This window comes from Lepisma saccharinum, chromosome 7 (assembly GCF_977018435.1).
Source record: "Lepisma saccharinum chromosome 7, izLepSacc3.1, whole genome shotgun sequence".
NCBI lineage: Eukaryota > Metazoa > Arthropoda > Insecta > Zygentoma > Lepismatidae > Lepisma > Lepisma saccharinum.
Window position 1 is genome coordinate 81,181,204 of NC_139235.1, and position 18,967 is coordinate 81,200,170.

The 18,967-nt window shown below is 39.6% G+C and overlaps 1 protein-coding gene across 1 annotated transcript in view; it reads right to left on the reverse strand.

Moving 5' to 3' along the window:
- LOC145990292 (uncharacterized) overlaps positions 1-18,967 on the reverse strand; it is a 41,770-nt gene extending 22,803 nt beyond the window's left edge. Inside the window, exons 1-4 of the mRNA XM_083125982.1 lie at positions 18,913-18,967; positions 16,306-16,400; positions 13,806-13,914; positions 1,072-1,145 (exon numbers count right to left, since the gene is read on the reverse strand). Of these exons, the coding sequence (XP_082982108.1) occupies positions 1,072-1,145; positions 13,806-13,914; positions 16,306-16,383 (261 nt within the window). The 5' untranslated portion in view covers positions 16,384-16,400; positions 18,913-18,967. The remainder of the gene's footprint in view (positions 1-1,071; positions 1,146-13,805; positions 13,915-16,305; positions 16,401-18,912) is intronic.

The window sequence follows — 18,967 nt, forward strand, 5'->3', positions numbered from 1 at the left end:
GTATAATGACTAACTTGTAACTTTCCTCGATACTTTTTACACAGATTAGCCTGTAAGTGGAATATTCGGGGCCGTTTACCCACCGTACTCCCTCGAGAATTACGTTGAAATTTATATTAATCGACATATTTTGATGTTTTGCATAATATAAAATTAGTTGCAGCGCGCGGAAAACACAAATAATGGAGATATTCGATCACAAAGTATGACCCGCGTAAGCAAAAACTTGCCATTTCGGAGTGCTTTCGCCGCTTTTTATTATTAAAGCCCTTTGTATGCACACTCAAATCGCGAAAGAACACGTCGATAATAACTATTGGTACCAAACCTAACTACTTAATAATTATTGTGGCTGTGGTGGAATGTCGTTTTGGGTGCTAGATTCACTTGCGCGAAGCCTTCAGGCTGTTCTTCTTCACGGTACGAGTAAAGTAACACGCTAAGGTAACAGACGTACTTTATTTCACAATAACACATTTCCGCGAGCTAAAATCAACTGAAAACGTTCATAAACAACAAAATTTTAATATACCATGCAAAATATTTCACTTTCTCTGGGGAGTACAGAGGGTCAAGGGTACCGAATATTGTACGTACTTTAGGAATGGGTAGCCAATAGAATAAAGAAGAACAACATACCAGAAACTTAAAAAACCGAGCCTTTAATTCACACAAAATAGCTAATAAACAAAGTGGGATTCCGTATTACCAGCTTTTCCTCTACTTATATTTTTTCCTATTATTATTATTTACAAACAGATTTTCTTTTATCTAATTTGAATAATTGTAGTTCGCAAACTACTCGAAGGTAGATTTGATAATGATGGAAGTAGATACTTAATTTTTTTAAGCAAATTTACATGTTTTCTATTTGTTGAGATTGTAAATCGTACCTGCATCTTCTATTTTTGGACAGGTTTCAACTGCATTAGAAATTGAGCTCAGTTCTTATTAAAAAAAAACAACTAAAAAACGTAATATTCTAGCGTTTTGACTCATTCTTATGTGCGGATTTAAGTTAAACTTAGAATTCATGCTCTAATAATAATAATAATTATTATTATATCTTACCAGAATAGCAGCAAACAAGAGCATCAAATTGATCGCAAGTTCAAGAACAGCAATTATAATAACGGCAATGTAATCTGGAAATAAATAAAAACAAGGTAGGTATTTGACGTCACACTCGACAAATACACCGCTGAACAGCGTGTAAAGTTCATATAGCCAATATATGAAGTAGATATTTCAGTACATTTTAACCAGAGTACTAATAAAGTTGTATAACTACATTTTCAACTCTGAGAACAATAACTGTATACCCTGTCCCAGCTAACTGTAGAGCAGGGTCGCGCATAGCGGCAGAGGAGGAGGGAAATCGAGTGGTGAAAGCGCAGCGTTGCCTACCGTACGGTCCTGACCGTACATGTACGGAAATTGCATGGCATGTCTGGACGTACGGTCCAGACCTTAGTCCGTACGCTAAATGTACAGCTTGTCAAAATTTACACTTGCTGTTTTATCCCAAAGAAATTCTAAAACCAAGCGAACGGACCTGGAGAGACAAAATACAGTCCGTTTGCCATGTGCGTACGGTATTTTTGTTTTCAAAAGTTTGCAACGCTGACAGAGTGAAGCTGGGAAAGCGGGTAACTCCAGTCGTCCATTACGCAATTCCGTTTCTCTCACTGTTCATTGGTGGAGCCGTCTCGCGTCACTACTTGCGCAGAGACTTGTTCTTGTTCGCTTGGTCTACAGTTAGCTGGTACAGGGTTTAGACTTTTAAAATTGTTTTAACGAAGGGACGCGTGAGTCGTAGAAGTACATGGGCAACAAGTCGTTTTGTTAGTGTAATGGTTAAAGTTCTTGCAAAATTACTGCAAAATTACTTTTGAAATCTGAAATATCATCGTTATTGGAATACGGGTGTTCGAAAATAGCAGTCGTAAGTCGCAAATTACTACTGTATTTATTAGGGCCGATACCAATTCCGATACTCTTACCGATTTCCACCGATACCGATACTTGAAAATGGCTATAATTGAAATTTGTTCAAAAAAATTGATCAATATTGGTGTGTAAATATTCTTCTCCAATTATATGCATCAATTTACCAAGGAATTTGCTTCAGAATATTCAAGAATTGCATCAGAATATTAAAATAGATATCATGTAATCACAAAATATATCTTTTCGTGCAAAATCGGTACAAAATAATAAGGAAGTTTGAATTCTGCTATATTTCCAGTATAATTACGTGTCACGCGGCATGTTTGCGGACCCCGTAATAGACCAATATGCCGGAAAAGTATCGGCTGGTATCGGTAGATGAATTCCAACCGATATATCTGTATCGGCTCAGCTCTAGTGTATATTATTTTGGCACCTACACAACTCTCGGCAACTTCACACTAGGGATGGCCAGATCCGGATCCTCGCGGATCCGCAATCCGGATCCGGTTGGTTCCGGATCCAGAACTTTCGGATCCGGATCCGGTACTTTCGGATCCGGATCCGTTTTGCCATCCAACATGCGCTTCTTTGGAAAGTAAGAATGTGCTTATAACACATTGTTACCTGCTAATATACAAATATATATATATACATACACACACACACACACACACACACACACACACACACACACACACATATATATATATATATATATATATATATATATATATATATATATATATATAGTGTGTGTGTGCGCGCGTGCGCGATTTGTAATTAATTAATACACTTACAAGGGAGGTCTAAGTCTCTCCCTCCGAATTTCCATGAAACTTGGCAGGTGTATAGAGCCCCCCCCCTCAAATGTCAAGATGAGGAGAAATTGAAGTGGGGATCTGACCCCGAAACCACGTAAATATGGCATAGGAAGAAACAGGGGGCATAGGGCCTCTCTATACACCTCTCAAATTTCATGGAAATCGGAGGGGAACACAGGGGTCAGATCCCCACTTCAATTTGTCCTCATCTTGACATTTGAGGGGAGGTTGCCCCCTAGTACAGATTTTTAGCCGAAACAAAAAACACGTATTTCTTCATTTGGGCCCGTTTATACACACACCTGCCAAGTTTCATAGAAATCGGAGGGGGACACAGGGGTCAGATCCCCACTTCAATTAGTCCTCATCTTGACAATTGAGTGGGTTTTGGACTGCAAAACCGTTTTTTAGCTGAAACAAAAAAAATACCACGTATTTCTTCCTTTGGGCCCCACTATACACCTGCCAAGTTTCATGGAAATCGGAGGGGGACACATAGGTCAAATACTCACTTAACTTTGACCTCATATTGACATTTGAGGGGTGTTGCCCCCTAAAACAGTTTTTTAGCCGAAACAAAAAAAAAACAAGTATTTCTTCATTTGGGCCCGTTTATACACACACCTGCCAAGTATCATGGAAATCGGAGGGGGACACAGGGGTCAGATCCTCACTTCAATTTGTCCTCATCTTGACATTTGAGGGGGTTTTCCACCCTAAAACCGTTTTTTAGCTGAAACAAAAAAACACGTATTTCTTCCTTTGGGCCCCACTATACGCCTGCCAAGTTTAATGGAAATCGGAGGGGAACACTTAGATAACCTCCCTTGTTAGTCTTACACTTTGTAATTATATAACACTGCATATATTATAATGTTTTATTTTAATTTGTAAAACTGTAACTGTAGAACAATTGTATAATTTTTGTATGACATTTCTATCTTGTTATATGTATTTCACAATTTATTATCAAAATGTGAGGGGCCTGAATACAAAAACTCAGGAATTTTTTCTTAACATTTCCATGTGTAGCTATGACATAATTGCCATTACAGAAACGTGGCTACATAGCGGTGTGTACAGTACTGAATTGTTTACTGAGAACTATAAGGTATTTAGACATGATAGACAAAGTAATAATAGAGGTGGGGGAGTATTAATTGCCACTAAACAAAACATAAAAGCTAACAATGTTGTATTAAGCAATAATCTAGACATGATCTGTGTTAAAGTGACCTTAGATAATAAGATATACTATATAATTACTGTGTATTTCACACCTTCCTCAGCAGTAGATGATTATATGTATTTTTATAACTTATTCGAAAACAATGAAGAATTACAAGGTAACAATATTATTATTATTGGAGATTTCAATTTACCATATATTGTAGATTCAAGTTATAATCTGCAGACGGGAGGACCTTCATATAAAGCTTTAGATAATTTTTTGTCTTTCTATGACTTGCATTCTATTAATAACATAATAAATAAAAACAATAGAACACTTGATCTGATTTTAACTATTATATGGGATTGTGTTACAGTAAATACAGACGAATTACCTCTTGTAAAAGAAGATATGCATCATCCGGCATTAATTGCAAATGTGAATTATACAAAAACAAAACAAACTTCAAGAACTAATCCAGTTGTAATGTTAAATTTTGAAAAAGCAAATTTCCGCCGAATGTATGAACTGTTTCGAGATACAAATTGGGAACCTAATAGTAGTATGAATAATGTAAATGACGCTGTGGAATATTTCAATCTTAGAGTTAACTCGGTTTTTAATTCTACAGTACCAACAAAGATAATCCACTCAAACAATAAATACCCTCCCTGGTTTACTCGAGAAATTAAGGATATGTTAAGACTTAAAGAGTGTTACAGGAAACGAATGGAACATGATAATGATAGCAGAATAAAATATAAAGATACTCGTAAAAGAGTAAAAACACTTATAAATAGAGCATACAACGTGTATCTAAGGGAAACCGAGGAGAGTATCAAGTATAATAGTAGACTGTTTTGGAATTATGTAAAAAATAGAAAGGGTAGAAATATGATTTCAAACCAAGGTATGATGTACGGTAATACAATATTACAAACGAATCAAGAAATAGTAAATAGCTTTGCTTCTTTCTTTAAATCTGTTTATACTGATTATGAAAGTGCATATGACATAATTGAGGAAGTTGGACTACAGGTATCTAATCCACTTTCAAATAATAGAATTACCGACAAGGAATATTGGGATGCGATTAAAAAATTGAAACCAAAAAAGACCAGTGTGCCAGACGGAATTCCTCCTTATGTAATCAAAGCTTGTGCAGAGGTATTCAAAATACCTTTATGTCTGATATATAATTTAATAGTAAATACGCAGAATTTTCCTAAGATATGGAAATTAACAAGAGTCTGTCCTATTTTAAAAACAAATGAAAATACAAAAATTGAGAATTATAGGCCAATAGCCATAATATGTGCACCAGCAAAAGTTTTGGAACAAATCTTGTATTCAAGAATATTTAAACATGTTAAAAGTTACATACACAATAGTCAACATGGTTTCTATCCCTGTAGGTCTACCACAACAAATTTAGTAAATTTTGTGCAAAATGTTTTCGATGCACTCTACTGTAGATGAATGGTGCATACAATTTATATTGACTTTGCAAAAGCCTTTGACAAAATTAACCACGACATACTTTTGCGAAAATTATCTAGTTTTGGTTTAACAACTAATTTCTTAGATCTAATGAAATCATATCTTCAAGGAAGGAAACAATATGTATCATACAAACAATCTACATCTGCTGAGTATGTAGTGAATTCAGGTGTTCCTCAAGGATCAAATCTTGGACCCCTGTTATTCAGCTTGTTTGTGAATGATTTACCGTCTCATGTTAAGAACTCTAAATGTCTTATGTACGCAGACGATATAAAACTATACAAACAAATTGACAACAGAGAGGATTCGTTAAAACTTCAAACAGACTTAGATGTGTTATATGAATGGAGTTGTGTGAACGATCTTAGTTTTAATGTCAAAAAATGTTGTTTCATGGAGTTGACGAATAAGAGGTTTACTTCTCAATCTACTTACTCCATTAATGGTCAAGTACTTCCACAGGCAGATATAGTTAAAGACCTCGGTGTCCGTTTAGATTCTAACCTGCCTTTTAAACAACATGTCTGACTTGTGATTAAAAACGCGTACAAAACGCTAGGTTTTGTTATAAGAAGTACGAAGAATTTTAGAGATATTGACTGTATTAAAACCGTATATAAAAGTATAGTGAGAAGTAAACTTGAGTATGCGTCTATTATATGGTCCCCTCTTTATAAATCTTATGAAAATAATCTCCAAAGAATTCAAAAAAAGTTTCTAAGATATTTATATTTTAAAAAATATAATAGACCACCACAAATGACAACGCCCTACAGAGACCTCCTTCTGGAATTTAATTTCGAAACCCTTAGCAATAGGCGAAAATTGTTAGATCAATTGTTCCTGTACAAAACGGTAAACGGCATATTAGATAATAGTTTATTTCTTGGACAACTTCAGTTTAATATAAGGAAGACTAATTTACGTTGTAGAAATATGTTCATCCCAAAAATTCCAAAAACACAAAAATTTAAGAGCTGCCCGATTAATAGAATTTGTGACATGTATAATGAAATTATGATTTATAATCATTCCATAGATTTTTCAATGCCATTCTTGACTTACAAGAATACATTAAAGACAATTTTTGAAAGTACGAATATGCAATAGTTAATACATAATAACATGTTAATACATAGTAATATACGTAATATACTCAAGATTATATGATTAGGCTATTTTTATTATTTTTATTTTACTTATAAACTGTTCTGTATGTTTATACTTCTGTAATGAATACAATTTGTGAATAGATTGCATATGTATCCATCGTAATTGAAGTTGTATTGTAATTCTGTAATTTTGTAATTATTATTTATTATTATTAATATTAATATGTACGCCTTCTGTAATTGGAGGATATACCTCTGTTGAAGGTAATAATAAATAAATAAATAAATATGTGTTAAAGGTTTCATCCTGGAATGGAATGTCTCACATTTATGTGTGTTTTTATTTCCAATACATTCGAATGAATACATATTCGTTTCAATGGCATTTACAAAATCATCTCTGACATTTTATGTTAAACAAGTAAGATTATTTTTGTGCACGAGTGTGTTAGCCGATGCGTAGCAAAGTATTTTAGGAACAACACTTGAAAAAATTTCTTGTAGGACTAACTAATGAAAAATTTCTTTGTAATCGAAGATCATAATACCTTTTAAGATGTGGTAATATTATAATGGGATTGAGATACGAAACTCTCGGATCCGAATCCGGATCCAGATCCGAAACTTTCGGACTCTGATCCAAATCCGGAATTTTCGGACCCGGATCCGGTTTCGAATCCGAAACTTTCAGACCCGGATCCGGATCCGTTTGGCCATCCCTACTTCACACCAGTAGCGTCTATGACGGTCATGCTCGACATGATCTATTTTACAGCAAAATAAAACGTATTTGTGCTTATTAACATGAAAATATAAAATCCATAGTGTGACATCTTTTTTTGCCTTATTTTTCCTTCGAATTCTTCGTTTTTCTCAGGCGCACGGCACAGTCATGCTCCTCGTTCGAAGCAGTACTTTTGCAATGGGAACGTCGTCTGCTGTCTGCTGCAGAAGCTCCCGTTGCTTCGCATTACGTTGGAAGTCATGCCATTCTCCTTAGGAAATACTTTTCTCCGATTGGTCGAGACTTTGACAGCATCTACGCTGACGCATGCGTCACCACAGTGGTTTGAAAAGGGCATGCGCGCAAGCGATTTGAACCAGCTGCGGTTCTTCTCCCGATGTCCAAGCAGTGGTTTGTTATGGCGTTTGAATATAATATAATTTATGTGTCTGTCTCAACGCGATTACGAAATTCAAGCGTTCTGAGGACTGCGTTCTGCTAATTGGTGAGCATGACCATATTGATTTCTTTCCAGCCTCCACTGCTTCACACACAGTTCTTATGCTTATAATCATAACGAGCATTTGTTTATTTTCATGAATCTTTTAGTTCTTCTCATGAGGCGATTGGGTGCCAAAACTGGGGAGCAAAGGCAATTTACTTTTTCTTGATAGACAAGACTTAGCCTCTTAGGCCATATAGAGGGGGCAAAAAGTGGGTGGGCAACTGCCCCCTCCCCAACGTACCCACCGCCACTGGGGAATACTTATGCTTGCCAATTACTTTTAAATTGCTTTTGTCGTCAAGCGGTTTGTAGAATTTTTCGTTGTTCAGTTATTTTGGGTCTTCTTTTCCCACTCTACATGGCATTATTCACTTCATAGTGCTGTCACGTAGACCTTGTTGCCCATTCATCTTCATGGCGGAGTGGTTTTTCACGGCGCACTACACTATGCCAGGGGTCCCGGGTTCGAATCACGGTATGGGGGTTATTTGTCACTGTCCCTTCATCAGTTTCAAGTGCAACATCTTCTAGAACAAACACATAAGTGTTCCTATCTCCCAGACACGATCCAAAGGGGGCCTCTTTTACTGTAGTAACAGAAGATCGAACATTATAAATAAATCACCTATCAGGAGAATGTGTGAACTGTACAACAGATGTTCCGAAAGGGAACCAAAATTAGACATATTTCACATGCCTATTGGGACATTCAAAGAAGCTATTCAAGGAATGGAAGAATAAATGTCAACAATGTAAACATAAACGCAATTTTTGTAAATATATATATTTCTTTCGTAGTTTATACTCAGTTACATATACAGGGTGATTCTAAAGGTATAGTACAAACGAAAACCACAGATACCTCCCATGAAATAGAGACGAAAGTTCCCCTTCCACTTTGCCGAGAGATGCCTCTGTGAGGAGCTAGACAACGCCGAAAACGTGTGAAAATGAACTTCACACCTCTGTACAGCCAGTACCAGTGAAGATAGAAAGGCGGAACAAACGAAGTCAAAAGGAACACCAAAGTCGCCCATCCGAAAAACACTAGGCGGCAGCTGCGCAACGCATGCGCATGGGGTTCCACAAAGGAAATAGGAGTGTCCCGCAAGACAAGTGAAGGGAAAGGGTAGCGATCGACAACTGTAGGGACAAAAGAAGCAATGAAGCATGAAGTAACAATTGCACAGCGGGAAACAAACACATGCAGCGCGTGGGGAGTCCCCAAACACACCGCAGCAAGAACAAAGCACGGTTCAACAAAAGAGAAAGAGGACCGGACGGGGAATGGTACCTGTCAAGGAGACAACAAATGCGGGACGAGGGATTCCCCGTAGCAGCACCGAGGGGATGTCACACAGAGGTCGTGCGCCAGCAGGACAAACACAGCAACTACGGCCACAGGAGGTTTATTGCCACGCAAAGGTGCACTTACAGATAGGAATAGTACGTAGTACGTAGTCGTATCCCGGACTGACGTTGTTACAAAAGTTGCTCAAATTGACGACCACCACATTCAATGCAGGCATTGCAGCGTCGCAGGAAATTCTGGCGAACCCTATCAAAAATCCCTGGCATGGTACACACCTCGGCCGATGCTGCAAGTATCCGCGCTACCAATGTTTCCTTGTCAGGCACCGGGGTCTCGTAAACAAGTGTTTTCACATGGCCCCACAAGAAGAAATCCATTGGTGTGAGGTCAGGCGAACGGGCGGGCCAGGGGACGGGGCCCTCTCTGCCGATCCAGCGCTGTGGGTAGGTACGGTGCAAAAGGGTTCGCACTGTGCCATCAAAATGTGCAGGCGCTCCATCCAATTGAAACCACATACGATGTCGCACGTTGAGGGGTACATCTTCTAGCAGCTCTGGAAGGACTGATGCAAGAAAGGTGCGATAGAGGCGGCCATTTAAACGTGGTGGCAGCAGGTATGGACCGATAATCTGTTCATCGATGATACCTGCCCAGATATTCACTGCAAACTGGGTCTGATGGTGCACCTCGACTGCTGCATGTGGATTTTCATAATCCCACACATGGCTGTTTCGGCAATTGAAGATGCCCTCACTGGTGAATGTTGCCTCGTCCGTGAAAAGCACATGGCGCAAAAAACGAGGATCGTCGGTACAAAACTGCAACAGTCGTTGACAGAATTCCACACGTCGTGGGTAATCCCCAGCCTGCAACGCGTGGACTCGCTGTGGATGATAGGGATACAGCAGATCATCATGAAGGACACGCCACACTGTCGACTGTGATACTCCCACTGCACGTTCAATGCTACGGGTGCTAGTGGACGGTGTGTCGTCCACGCGAGCAAGTACGTCCTCCTCGACCGCCGCGGTGCGCACATGTCTTGGCTGACCGACATGATGGCCTGCACGTAACACACCCGATTCACCAAGGGTACGGTGCACGTTCGAAAACAACCTGCTGTCGGGTTGTCGCCTCTCCGGATACCGTCCGCGATAAAGGCGTGTAGCTGCTCGGCCATTGCCATCTGCAAGGCCGTAGACAAAATGCATGTCCCTCAGTTCCATGGTACGGTGAGGATAGTGCCAATTATGGAATACTGTACTGCAGTGCACAGGTGGCACACACACACACTGGTCACAACGGCTTCGAAACAACGTACTCAATTGTCGTACGTCAAGCACACCACCACCGCACCGGCTCTTTCACTGACACGCTCCCTGACGCTGCACTTCCAATCAGCCCACACGTCCGCACGGCGCTGTGGTACAATCAGCTGACGTTCCTGAGCCACCCGTGCCTGTGCTCTTCACTACCTGACCACTGCCGTCAGGTGGGGCCATGTACTCTGGGGCCTTGTCATCGTGGAACACATGTAGTGTCCTTCATTCTTGCCCCATTCACCCACAACACGTACTTCGTCCGTCTTGCTCGAGCCGACGGGGAGCACTACGTACGATCGTGTGGTGTTTGTGTGCACCAATGTGGGGTAATCCAGCAGTTGAACAGACGTGCATACCCCCACGTAGCTTCATTACACGATTGTCCCACGCAGTTTATCTGTCCAGCCTTGCTCGGCCCGGTCTCACACCCACGCGGCAGTGTGCGGCTGCGGTGGTGTGAGGCCACGCTTGGTTTCGGAGCGGAAGGCTGCGGCCGAGGAGGGACTCGAGTTGTTCGGCTGGGGTTGCGCTCGGAAGCAAGCAGCCGCGTCAGGTCTGGGAACGGTGGACCTGGTGATCGGGATGGAAACATTCCGACCTCGTCCATTAGTGTCGTCCACCGTACGGAGTGGTGGGTTCCGTACGACACTCCAGCAGCCTTTCGCCCGCTCCCACCCAGCGATGTGCCTCCGGCTTCATTTCTAAGAGGCTGATTGGGCCCCATCACGACGTTTGTTACAACGTCAGTACGGGGTACGTGGTCCTATCTGTACGTGCACCTTTCATTAGCAATAACCTCCTGTGCCCGTAGTTGCTGTGTTTGTCCTGCTGGCGCACGACCTCTGTGTGACATCCCCTCGGTGCTGCTACGGGGAATCCCTCGTCCCGCATTTGTTGTCTCCTTGGCAGGTACCATTCCCCGTCCGGTCCTCTTTCTCTTTTGTTGCACCGTGCTTTGTTCTTGCTGCGGTGTCTCCCCACTGTGTTTTGGGGACTCCCCTTGCGCTGCACCGCCAGCGCCGCCATTTCTGCCCCGAACCATGTACGCGTCTGTTGCCTGTCGAGTGTCACGGACCACTTTGCTTGCATTCTCGGTGTGCTTTTACATCCTACGTCGTCCTCCCGTGGTTCTGCAACCCCGCACTACTTTTCTCGACTGCACTGCTTCAGTCATGGTGTTTGTTTCCCGCTGTGCAATTGTTAGTTCATGCTTCATTGCTTCTTTTGTCCCTACAGTTGTCGATCGCTACCCTTTCCCTTCACTTGTCTTGCGGGACACTCCTATTTCCTTTGTGGAACCCCATGCGCATGCGTTGCGCAGCTGCCGCCTAGTGTTTTTCGGATGGGCGACTTTGGTGTTCCTTTTGACTTCGTTTGTTCCGCCTTTCTATCTTCACTGGTACTGGCTGTACAGAGGTGTGAAGTTCATTTTCACACGTTTTCGGCGTTGTCTAGCTCCTCACGGAGGCATCTCTCGGCAAAGTGGAAGGGGAACTTTCGTCTCTATTACGTACTTTCTAGAGTGTCAATTATTTACAGGTCCTTTATTACACACACAATTAATGTATTTCTTCAAGGTAAATAACTTCTATCCTTGATTTATACTGTGTTTATTTTATTTCCATATTTTATGTAATTTTTAATATATTATATTAGTATCTCCTTATATCGTATCATGCCCGACCCTGTGGCCGAGTGGTTAGCACATCGCGCTGCGACGGCAAGGGTCCCGGGTTCGAATCCCGGTCGGGCTTGGTTGTTTGTGAATGTCCATTCATCAATTTCATCATTTCATCACTCATCCCCATCTTCGCAAATTAGCCAAGAGACACAAAACGCGAAGTAAAATAAACTAAATCAAATAAAAAAAATCAAATTATATCGTGTCATGCCGAAGGCATGACTCGAATATATTTTGTACATGGTGGTAAAGATCTGAAATACTGAGTGTAAAGATAAATACGTTGTGCATTGTACTTAATAATTGAAATATTGTATTCATGTAGGCTATTTTTGTAGATAATAGTTAGATATTGTATTCCACTCTCTTCAATTAACATGTATTATGATAACTCGGGTTTGTTAACTGTTGTAGGCTTATACACACATAATTCAGCGTTGACATGTTTTACGTTTATTTACATTTCTACACAATAATATTTCTTATCAAACTGTAAATTTACAAACTCAAAGCAAGAAATGTGGAACACTGTAATTGGCCATTCGCCTGTTGTGTTTAATAATAAATAAATAAATAAATGTAATCGCCGCCATAAGAGGCAGATAAAGTCAATCATTCAAAAATGCTTATCCTATAGCTTAATCGCTACGAAGAGAAAACGATTGGCAATTAGATGAAATGCACAAGAGGACAGGCCTGGGATCAGCGACGTGCTTAGGATTTTCTAAAGTGCAGGGAGGGTGGGGGGGGTTATGTGTACTTTTTTTAGTAGTTAACCTCATTTGTCATCTTTTCCTGACTTTTACTTTTGTTTTAAGAAATTCTGGGCCGAAGGAGAAGTAATAACAACTAGCACCCCCCTTGGTCACGCCGGTGTCAGAGATCCTTTCAAAATGTGCATCAACCCAATAAAAAAAAGTGGTGGCCCTCCCCAATGATGTAGTGGCTAATGCCGTAGCATTGCAATCCAAGGTCTCGGGTTCGCTTCCCGGTGGAGACAATTCTCACAATGATTGTATCGCTTTAAACTCTAGGTCCAGTCCTGATTAACCTATCTGAGCATAACGTGGAGTAAAACACAAATATTGTCGAAGAAAACGTTTCGTAAAAAGTGGGGGGCTGTTTTTAATCCATTCAGTTTGGTGACGCATTGTTCCTAAACGAGCTGGAGTGTATAGTTGACTGGTCGTATTGAGCCGACATGGTTAGAACAGCACTTACGACCCCAGGGGGGGTCCTGATTTGATTCCTGACCTGGGCAAGGGTGTTCTTTGTGAATGTCCCTTTACCAATTCATCATCTCATCATCATCGGCGCGATTAGCCAAAAGTGGCAGAAAGGCGACGCTAAATAAGAAAATCAAAATCAAACACTAAATGGGACCACTGGCAAAAGGACCTGCGCAGAACTACGTGTTCTGTTCATCGTGCTCGCGCGAGGTGGTGAGGGGTAGAGTGCTTCCTTATGGCCCGAGTTGAACGGATGGAGGGGAAGATGCTTTTGGCTGAATGTTCTTTTTTGCTGTGGGATCATTTTGGCGACTAAATTTTCAGATTTGGTGCCCAACTCGCCAAAGGCAGCTATATTTCACAAAAAGTGATCACCTGAATGTTACAGCATATCTATTTTAACAATTCGATCCCTTTGACATTTTTTTTAAAAAAAACTAATAAAGAAAACTATTTATTAGTAAATACTTACGTTCACTAGCAACACTGACAGTTTCCAAGTTAGGATCTACCTTATTTTCCTCGGGATGACCCTTCAATTCTAGCATTACGGATACCGCCACTACGCCCATTGCGATTATCTGCAAAGATGGAATTATGAGACAAAAGGGAATTAAGAAGCGCACGGTCTTGAGTATCAAAAAGAGCTGCATACAGCACTATACCATGTTACGTGAACCGAGGCGACTCAGAGCACATTGGCCTGGCTGCAGTGTTGCCAGTAGTATAGTAGCGATTCTCACTAGAATAGTCTGTTCGTATTCTGAGTAAATTGTATGAACACAATCAACGATCAGTTGTACCTAAATTACACTGGAATATGCATACTTAATTCTGAAACACTGGCATTGTAGAATTGCATTTGACCTTATCGACGATTTTTTTTTTTAAATAGTACACGTTCCCTTCTCCATTCGCATAGATCCAGAATAATTGCAGTAGTTTCTCTACCAGGCTTGTAGGCTTTTACTTCTGAGATTACTACTCCTCCTCAAATAGGACTGTTTTTGTCAGAAAGGAAAGTCTCCTCCCTTCTGTTCATAATAGGGAGGGAAACTCTCCCTCAGCCACGGTGAGAAAACTCATCTTTTGTGAACATTTTTTTGCAACCAGGTAATTATGAATATTTTTCTACGTACTTGAGAGCAAAACATTAATAATGAGATCGATATTGTTTATTCATTATCAAATCGTCCATAAAATCGCTGTTCCGAAGCCACTCAAATGCTACACATTACACCATCTTCATCTAGACACAAGCCAAAGATTGACAAGGTAGATTAATTTCGGGACTGCTCGAGCCTACAAACAGCCTAGAGCGGTGCAAGAGGGTTAGGGATTGGCGCTGAGCTGAGCTGACGTCAGCGCCTCGCTTGTTAATTGGTTGCTTTGGGAGTTGCGACTCGCTTCCAAGCTCCAAGTGCAGGACAGCCAGAGATGTTACGAAAATAATCTCGCTCTATCAGAAACTTTATGGCCTTTTCATAATATCTCGTTTTCTTCCCCGACATTAGCTATCTTGAATAAAAGCAGTCTCTACCTTGAGAACTGGCAATTAAAAGTATTAATAAATTGCAATGGACGATCTTTCACAGTGCAGAAAACTTGATATAAATATATCTTACAGCTTTTATGTTATAAGCAGCGCGGTATTTGAAAAAAAATCAGTGAGGGGGCGGTGGATATCTTCCCAAAGGTTCAAAAATATACAACCAGCCATGGGAATTTCGCAGCTTTCCCACTTCAAATATAGTCTTGGTTATTAGTAGACCTCAGATTTTAGGTGTTTAACCTATTTTTTCCTTTACAGGTATTTAAGAAATAATAAGATGTCAGCGTTTCGTTAAAAAACGCAACAACTGATGAAGTTTTATAATGCCTAAAAAAAACTATTTTGCTTGTAAGAACCAATTTTAGGTTCATGCGCCTAAATCAAGCCTTTTTTTTAGGTTTTTATATATTTTTAAGGGTTTTACAGGATTTTTATGTCACACAGAGGCATTTGATTTGTTTGGTCACGAAAAAACAAATCTCTATCGATTTCCCTTCTTCCAAGTCAATGGTGATTTTTCAAAGCTCTAAACAAAGCAAAATGACTGGTGCCACTGTTACCTGTGCAACTCAAAGTGGTCGTCTGATCTGTGTTGTCTTGCTCACTTTCGCGTCAATTGCACACACGTCTTGCAAACTAACATTTCAGCATTTAAGTTTGCACCACTGACTATGTTTTTGTTGAAAGATTATATTCAGCATATGAGATTATCCTCACAGACAAAATTGCGGAGTTTGACTGTGGATACGAGGAAAAAGATTGTTGCCTAACTAATATACGGCGAAGATTGGATTTTAATAGCAAATTCCCAATTGTAAGTTCTGCCATCGCCTTAGGGTTAGGCAACACACATAACGTTATTCAAGATAGTGCGTATTTCAGGATATAGTTGTCCCCTTTTCATTTCCGGTGACTATACCTAATCAGCTTTTTTCAAGAATTTTGAACTATTTTAAGTTTTTTTTTAACCTACGTCAGGATTTTTCGAGCCTAATTTAAGATTTTTTAGGACCTATTTTAGGATTTTTAGAGCCTATTTTAGGAACCTAAAAGCACACTTTTTAGAACCTAAAAATCTGAGGTCTAATTATTAGCAATCTAAGTTTGGGTTGTGACACTCTGTAACTACGGCCTGCCTCTGATGATAATCTGACATCCAGCAGGCTCTGGCAGTCACAGTAGGATAAGAAACCAAGTCAATCTTGATTATTTGATCTTCGAATGTTCAAGGGAAGATGTAAGCATTTCGATTTCAACTCTACATGGGACATATCAGAAAGCCATGTGTATTTTATATTTTAACCAGATCTTTCTTTATTGCGTATATGGCAGTATCGCCAACAATAAAACCTTTCAATGCTTAAGGTTTTATAATTGAAACAGGCAACAGTTAGGTTGCGCGACTTTTGTGCATACTCACCGTACACATTACTGCAATAAAGATCGTCCCGTGCTTCAGTCTCATACAGAAACATATTCTATCCTTTTTATACGGCATCCCGACGTAAATTTTACCTGAAAATAATACAAGGTAAACAACAATAGAATAACAAATAAAAAAAAACTAGGACGGAAATTTCTTCCTACCAATTATCCTATTCTAAAATGTTCCCTATATTCATTACACACTAAGTCTGCACTCTATCAGGTCGATATTTTTCTTTCCGATTGTAATAGTGTCCTCAATGCTATCGTGGATATAAACTAAACCTCCACATCTTAGGTTAATATCTCAATTGGCCTTTACGTTAGGGACGCTTAAAATTATCACATTTACCTCCAAAATCAGCAAACTACATTTATTAAAATTTGATTTTAAGCTTATCTAATTTAGCTAAAGATCTGGGAGGCGTCTCACTTTAAAACTGTTGGTTATGGACTTTCGTGATACACAGCACATTAGGGTTTGTATTCAAAATAATCTTCCCAAAATGAAAATCGATTTTTTTCTAATGAGGGATATACACTTGCAGGAGTCCAAACAAACCTAAAAATTCTAATTCCTAACCTAATCAAAACGTATATATAGCAACCCCGCATACATATGGAGTGTCCCACAAAGGGGTTTACACTATTTGAAAGTTAATAACAGAGAAAGTATTACAGATAACCTGATGGAACTTTTTGTATCTGGATCTGTCATGATTAGTGCTTGTTGCCATTCATTTGTTTTTCTTTAATTTCAGTTCAGTTGCCAGTAGTGACAAGTAGTTGACAAAATGGCTGGGAACCTTTCCGTTGAGCAACGGAAGTGGATTTTTAAAGTGTTTTTGGAAATGTGAGAACATGAAAGAAGTGCAGAGACGATGGCGGGCAGAATTGATACTGTGCCACCGTCACGTGTAACGATTACGAAATTACGTGACAAGTTTGAGAGGGAAGGAACTGTGTGTGATCTGGGACGGTGTGGCAGGAAGAAATCAGTATCGGACGAAAGAGGGATGGAAGCAGTGGTACAAACTTTCACAAGATTCCCCAAGAAGTCCATATCAAATTCTGCCCGCCATCGTCTCTGCACTTCCTTCATGTTCTCGCATTTCCAAAAAACACTTTAAAATCCACTTCTGTTGCTCAACAGAAAGGTTCCCCGCCATCTTGTCAATTACTTGTCACTACTGGCAACTGAACTGAAATTAAAGAAAAACAAATGAAAGGCAACAAGCACTAATCATGACAGATCCAGATACAAAAAGTTCCATCAGGTTATCTGTAATTCTTTCCCTGTTATTAACATTCAAATAGTGGGAGCGAATTTACAATATAGAGAAAGTCACCAATTTTGTTAATTTTCGGTATACTAACTAATTTTGGCCTCCAAATGACGAATCTGTTGTAAAAAACCGGGGGTCACGTCTGGAAATTTGAAAAAAAGCAGATTGAATTTTTTTATATATATAGGTGTATATGCGTAGATTTACGAACGAAAATGTCCTTGTTTCCAACCACACCGTTGTTTTACAAGAAAATGATTTATGATGTTCAATTCTAGTACGAACCCTATTTTTTCGATGAATTTAGGGGTGAAATGAGTGCTAATGGAACCTAACCTAACAGGCCTAACCTAACCTCATGTGAATGGTTCGTGGGGCTACCCGTCGATGGTTTTTGGGGCTAACGTCAATGGTTTGTGGGGCTACCCGTGGATGGTTTTTGGGGCTAATGAACAATGTTTCATCAAAATGTACAGTTTCCAGATGTGACCCCCGGGTTTTTACAACAGATTCATGATTAGGAGGCCAAAATTAGTTAGTATACCGAAAATTAACAAAATTGGAGACTTTCTCTATATTGTAAATTCTTACCAAATAGTGTAAACCCCTTTGTGGGACACTTATGTCTTAACCTAGTCATTAAGCACAGAACAACATAATTGTAATGCTAAGAACATCAAACTTGACACACCACCTGACCGACTCATGTAACCACCAAGGTTACGATAGGGAGTTATTTTTCACACTGAAATATAAATGCGAGCTTACATTACTCATGAAGTAAATAATATAGAGTGTATCTGGAATGAGGGGCGCTACACACGAAACTTATTCAACCTTCCTGTGACTTTGAAAAAAGTTATTTTTTTCAAACTTCAAACTTACTTCCATATAAATTTCTAATATTGCCAATGCCTCTTTATCTTAGTGTATAAATTGTGAAAGTTATTACCCAATAAGAACCTGGGTCGTGGAAGGAAGCGAAGTAGAAGAAAGAAACTTCCCTGATTCCCCCCTCCTTTAATTCGAACACTTTTTCCAACTAGAGTGTAAATCTAAACAAAATAAGTTGGGAAGTAGGTTCGGTTCAGTGATTATTTTTAAAGTCGTTAATGTAAATTTAATTTCGAGTTCACTGTAATGTAAAATCTAGTTAGTTATCCTAATACATTTACAAGAAAAGCGTCCCGATTAGTTTAGGTAAAAGAATTGATTTCCTCTTAACAATGTTTTTGTTCCTCATAAGCAAATCTACATTTAATGCCATTCTTAGTTACAGAAAACTCGCTTTTACAATCAACTATTTCTAAACTGACCTAAATTCGTTATCTGGGCTCCTTATTAAAATACTTATTCCCTATTCAAGATAAT